This window comes from Camelus ferus, chromosome 29, assembly GCF_009834535.1.
Source record: "Camelus ferus isolate YT-003-E chromosome 29, BCGSAC_Cfer_1.0, whole genome shotgun sequence".
NCBI lineage: Eukaryota > Metazoa > Chordata > Mammalia > Artiodactyla > Camelidae > Camelus > Camelus ferus.
In genome coordinates, this window is record NC_045724.1 from 28100914 (window position 1) to 28106375 (window position 5462).

A 5462-nucleotide genomic window follows, 5' to 3' on the forward strand; every position below is an offset into this window, starting at 1 on the left:
TCGTCTCTCCTAGCTCCTGGACGCGCTGGAGCTGTCTCGGAGTCCTGTCCTGTTGCAGCTGATGACAGAAATCCTCTGTCGGGAAGAGCGGCATGTCATGGAAGAAGCCTTTCAGTCCACTTTCAGACGGGTCGCCAGAGAGTAAGTCTTCTGTGCTTGTCTGGGTGGAGCCTGGGAACCACGTACATTTTATTTCTGTGGGAAAGTATCTTTTCTGTCCCCCAAAACGAAGAGTGCAGTTGCCTGCTGTTGTTGAATTTTATTTTAGTTTGTCTTGTTTTTCTTTCTAAAAAGACTTCTATTATCAAAGTGTGACGCGTACTCAGGAGAGTGTCGCTGTACGCGAGCCTCCAGGTCGAAAGGGCGCCAGCGTCTCCAGCTCGGTCTCCCGCCGGCTTTTCCCCTTTCTGCTGCGGCTGTGAGTTGGGGCGGCCCCAGGGACCTGCTCACTTCCCCGTCTGCTGTGTGTCTCTGAAATGGGCGGTTTTCCTAGGCAGCTGTCGTAGCAGAGACTGAGCAGCATTAACAGCAGTTCCCAAAACAGATTTCTCCAGTCGTCTGGAGCACTTGGGGCTGCTGGGTTCTTCTGATTCTGACCCAGCCAGGCCCACGTGGCGTCGCGCTGTTGAGCCCGTTAGTCTGCCTCCTCGCTTGTGAATTTTGCTTCTGTTGTCAAGAACCTGGGGCACTCTCACTGTCTCACACCCCAGATTTGCCTGATTTTTCAGTTCTTCTCATTTGACTTGTCCTCCAGCCTGTGTTTCCTGTAAGTGGAAAGTCGAGTCTGAAAGCCCAGATTTGGGTTCCAGTTTTGGTGGGATTATTTGGTTGCGCGTCACGTTCGTGACATAAGGGGCACATGGTGTCTGGGTGCTGATGCTCGTCAGTCGTGTTCCTTGCAGCCTTTTCCTGGCGGTGTCAGCATCCGTGCACCGGTGTGGCCCCGGTCACGGGTTTCATCAGGAGCTGCAGTGCCGTAGACTCTGTGACGAGGAACTTGCCCTCACCACGGGCTGCACTTCTCGTGTTCTCATGAAATAAGGTGTGATGTTGATTTTTAAGTAAGGGCTTGATGCCATGGCTACTTCTGATTGTGGACATGGAGATTTTTTTCTTGATTGGCATCATTTATATTAAATATGTAAATACCCATGTGAATTTATCTTACTGAGTTATAATCTATGTATCGTAAAATTCTCCTGTTTTAAGTTTATAATTCAGTGACTTTTAGTAACTTTACCAAGTGGTGTAAAGCCATCACCACAGAATAATTTCATCTCCTAATAAGATCCTACCTGACCATTTACAGCCAGTCCCATTCCTGGCCCCAGGCAACCACCAACCTGCTTTTGGTCTTTATAAATTTGCCTTTTCTGGACATTTCATATGAATGCAATCACATGGTATGATCTCATGTCTGGTGTCTTCGTTCAGCCAATTTCTGAGCTTCATCTGTGATGAAGCGTGAGTCGGTTGTTCATTCCTTTTTATTGGCATTTAGACAAATACGTTGTTGTTAACCAGCGGTGAACACAACACCACGGCAAGGAGAGTATGCACTTCCTCTGAGCATGTGGCACGCTCTCCAGGGCAGCCTGCGGGTGGCCGTGGAAAAAGCCTTCATAAATTGAAAAGGACTGAAATCTGAAAGAGTGTGTTTTCTGACCACAATGTGGTTGAATTGGAAATCAACAGAAGGAAACGTGAGGAATCCAGAAATATTTCTAAGTAACCAACCAGTTAATGCTTCTACGTAGCTGTTGGAATTAAAGAAGACATTGTAAGAGGATTCAAGGAGTATTTTGGTCTGAATAAAATAAGAGTAAAGCAAATGTATGAGGTGCACCTAAAGCGGTGGTTGGAGGGGAGTTTGGGTCGTTAGCGGCTTTCTTAGAGAGTAAGAACGACCCTACGTCAGTAAGTGAACTTCCACCTGCAGCTGAACGGGCAGGTGGAGGGCACGGGTGATGAAGATGACACTGGAAACTGGTGACTCGGAGATCAGAAAAGTGGTGGAGAAAAATCAGTGAAACTGAAAACTGGTTCTTTGAAAGCGACAGACTGGCAGCTAGACAAACTAGGGATGACAGAGAAGGTGCGGCGCCTGAGAACCGGGAGTAAGAGAGGAGGCATTGCCACCTCCTCTCAGATGAAGACTCGAAGGGGGTGTTGTGAACAAAGTCGTGCTGACAAATCTAGCAGCTTGACTGAAACGACAGGTGCCCTGAAAATCACAAGTTACCAAAACTACTCAGGAATAAGTGGAATATCAAGGAGGGGTTGTGGAGCTCAGGGACAGAGCCGGTGCCCAGCATGCACGACGTCCTGGGTGCAGTCCCCAGTCCTCCCATTAAAAAAAGGAAGAAAGAAGTGAATAAACGAACCTCCCTCCCTCCCTCCCAAGACAGAAAAAAGTAACACCCGATACTGTTCTTCGGGAGTGGGGTGTAGCTCAGGGGCAGCGCGCATGCCTAGCATGCACAGAGTCCTGGGTTCAATTCCCAGAACCTCTATTTTAAAAAAACCCCTAAAATTACGCCCCCATTAAAAAAATTTAAAAAAAGAAAGTCCTAAGGAAGCCATTCAAAAATACAAAACTAATAAATGTGTTTGGTAAGGGTGTAGGATGTAAAATAGTCATACAACAATTAGTGTGTTTCTTACACACTAGCAGTGAACAGCACACACACACAGAGTAAGTGGAGTGTCTGAGAATGTATTTAACAAGCAAATAATTCGAGTTAATAATTTAAAATCTTCCCACAAAGTAACTAGTATGTATACAACAGGTAAACAACAAGCTTCTGCTGGACAGCACAGGGAACCACATTCGGTGTCTTGTAACTTACAGTATGTGCATGTGTATGCATGACTGGGGCATCATGCTGCACCCCAGAAACTGACTCACGTAACTGCCTGTAATCAGAAAAGTAAAATCTCCCCACAAAGGAAGGCTTAGCCCCAGACAGCTTCACTGGTGAGTTTTTGTCAAATAGTTAAAGAAGAAATAATACCAACACTACATAAACTCTTCAGAAAGTAGAGGTGGGAGTAACACTTGCCACCTCGTTCTGTGAGGCCAGTGTCACCCTGATACCAACGCCAGAGACGTCACAAGCAAGCTGTGGACCAGTATCCTTCATGACTGCAGACACAAAAATCCTCAAAAGTACATTAACAAACAAAATTCAACAACATACAAAAAATACTACACACTATAACCAGTTGAAATTTGTCCTTGGAATGCTGGTTTCATACCCATAAATCAATTAATGTTATACACTGTATTAAGGGAGAAAACAGTATTGTAGTAGATGCAGATAAATTTTTGACAAAATCCAACACTCCTTCATGATAAAACTGACAGAAGGTCATCTATGAAGAACCAACTGCCAGCACAATACTTAACAGCAAAAGACTGAAGGTTTTCCCCCAGGTCTGGGAAGCAGTAAATGAGTTCTCTTCTGCGTGGCCCGGAGCGGGCCGTCCTGCCCAGTGCAGCCAGGCAAGCAAGAGACGTGAAAGGCAACCAGCTTAGAAAAGCAAGAGTAGAACCTTAAGGCACCTGGTGCACGGCAGAGAGTCCGACGGGGCTGCGCGAGATCACTGGAATAAGCAGTCACAGGAAGTTTGTAGGCTACAGGGTCAGTATCAAAAAAGCAGTGGTGTTTCTGTGCATGAGCAGAGAACATTCAACACTATTTAAGAGTATGATTCCATTCATAATGGTACCAAAAGTAGTAAAACATTTTGGAATAAATTTAACAAAGCAGCATAAGGTGGTACACTAAAAATTACAGCCTACTGCCGAAGGAAATTAAAAGAACTAACGATCTAAACAAATGGAGAGACAGTCCCCGTTTCATGAATTGGAAGTTCTGTTTTGTTAGCACGGCAGTTGTACCCAAGTTGATAGGTTTAATGCCGTCTGTGTCAGAAATTCCCCGGGCCTCTGTTTTACAGAAATTGACCGGCAGTTCCTAATATTCTACGGAAATGCAAAATACCCTTAACCACCAAAACAATTTTGAAAAAAAGAGACAAAATTGGAGGATTTTCACATCCCAGTTTTAAAACTTACTCCAGTGGCACAGTTGTCTTTGTGAAAGTTAGTTGATTTTTTTCTAACTTTTTCCATTTTTAGAACTTTTAAAAACAAAACAGACATGCCATCGATAGCAGTCGTCATTCTTTTTGATGCTCAGCTTGTCCCACCTGTGGCTGGTGGGAGTCCCTGGACAAGACTCCTTGGTCTTCGATATTCTTTAGATGCTTTTTGGCTCGCCAGGTTATCCCAGGTTTATCCTGACCTGGAAGCAGCCGTTCCTCCAAAGAGCCACGTGGAATGGTGGTTAGGGGCGGCGTCTGGGCCCTCGGCGAGCTCAGGGCTGCTGGGCTGCTTTGCTGGTTTCAGCAGACACAGCTGAAGAACAGGTTGGTTGTTTTGTTTTTTAAGGAAAAGGAAAACATTCTGGTACTTCCCTTTCGATCTTAACATTGTGGATTTCTAATTGTTTACCTTTTTTTTCCCTTTACATTGGAGTTTTTTTTCTTTTCAGTGTTGTTTGTAATAACGTTCCATCATTATTTAGTTGCTTTGTCCTGCAATATACCGAAGAACTTTCAGACATAACAACACCAGCATTACCACTAGGAAGAACCGTGGCTGGGTGAAGTTAAACCTTTAATTTTTTATTGTAATTTACTTGGAATATACTCTCTGAGGATATACAGGTTTTGTGTCCCCAAGTCACGTGACAGGTTTTCAATGTATGGTTATTAAACCAATTAGTTAGATATGCTTTGCTTAATTTTCAGATCTTATAAGTGGTTTGCTTTTTCCTTTTGACCTAATTTTCAGTTTGCGGAGGTGAAACGTGTCCGTGGTCGGGAAGTCATGGTGCACTGTGCGCTGTCTTCGGGGGGGCCTTGCCTCCATCTCCGTCCCCTCTCCTCACCTCGTGTCCACTTCACATCTGCAGGTCACTCCACACCAGCCCTGGGGCGCTTCCACTTTCCTCTGTGTGAGCGACTGTGCGATTACTCCCTGTGCGGGGGCGTCACCGTGGTGCAGCAGCCCCGGGCAATGGGCTCGGCTCCAGGACCCACTGCTCAGAGTAACGGCGGAGCGAGTAGCCCTGTGTGTCACGTGCCCTCTACCCACGAGTAAATTCCTTAGGAGCGGGTTCTTAGTGTACGTGGAAGGGTCGATGCATTGGCTCCTGTGTGGAGCCCCCCGGCCCGTGCGGGGGCCGCAGTGTCTGCCCTCCCTCCAGCAGTGTCTTCACGGCCTCGCCGCAGGCTGTGTTGTCAGGTGTCAGATTCTCTCCAGTGCTATGGGTGAGAAGGGGTCTCTCAGCGTTGCATTAATTTGTGCTTCCTTTACCACGAGTGAAGTGGAGCATGTCCTCATACGTTTATTGCTCGTTTGCATTGTTTTCCAGCAAACCATCTGCCGACCC

At 46.1% G+C, this 5462-nt stretch overlaps 1 protein-coding gene across 1 annotated transcript in view; it reads left to right on the plus strand.

Annotated features, from left to right (window-relative positions):
• The window catches only part of PRKDC (protein kinase, DNA-activated, catalytic subunit), a 118707-nt gene that overhangs the window by 55631 nt on the left and 57614 nt on the right, over positions 1 to 5462 (plus strand). The window contains 1 exon segment of the mRNA XM_032470027.1: positions 14 to 141. Coding sequence (XP_032325918.1) covers positions 14 to 141 — 128 coding nt within the window.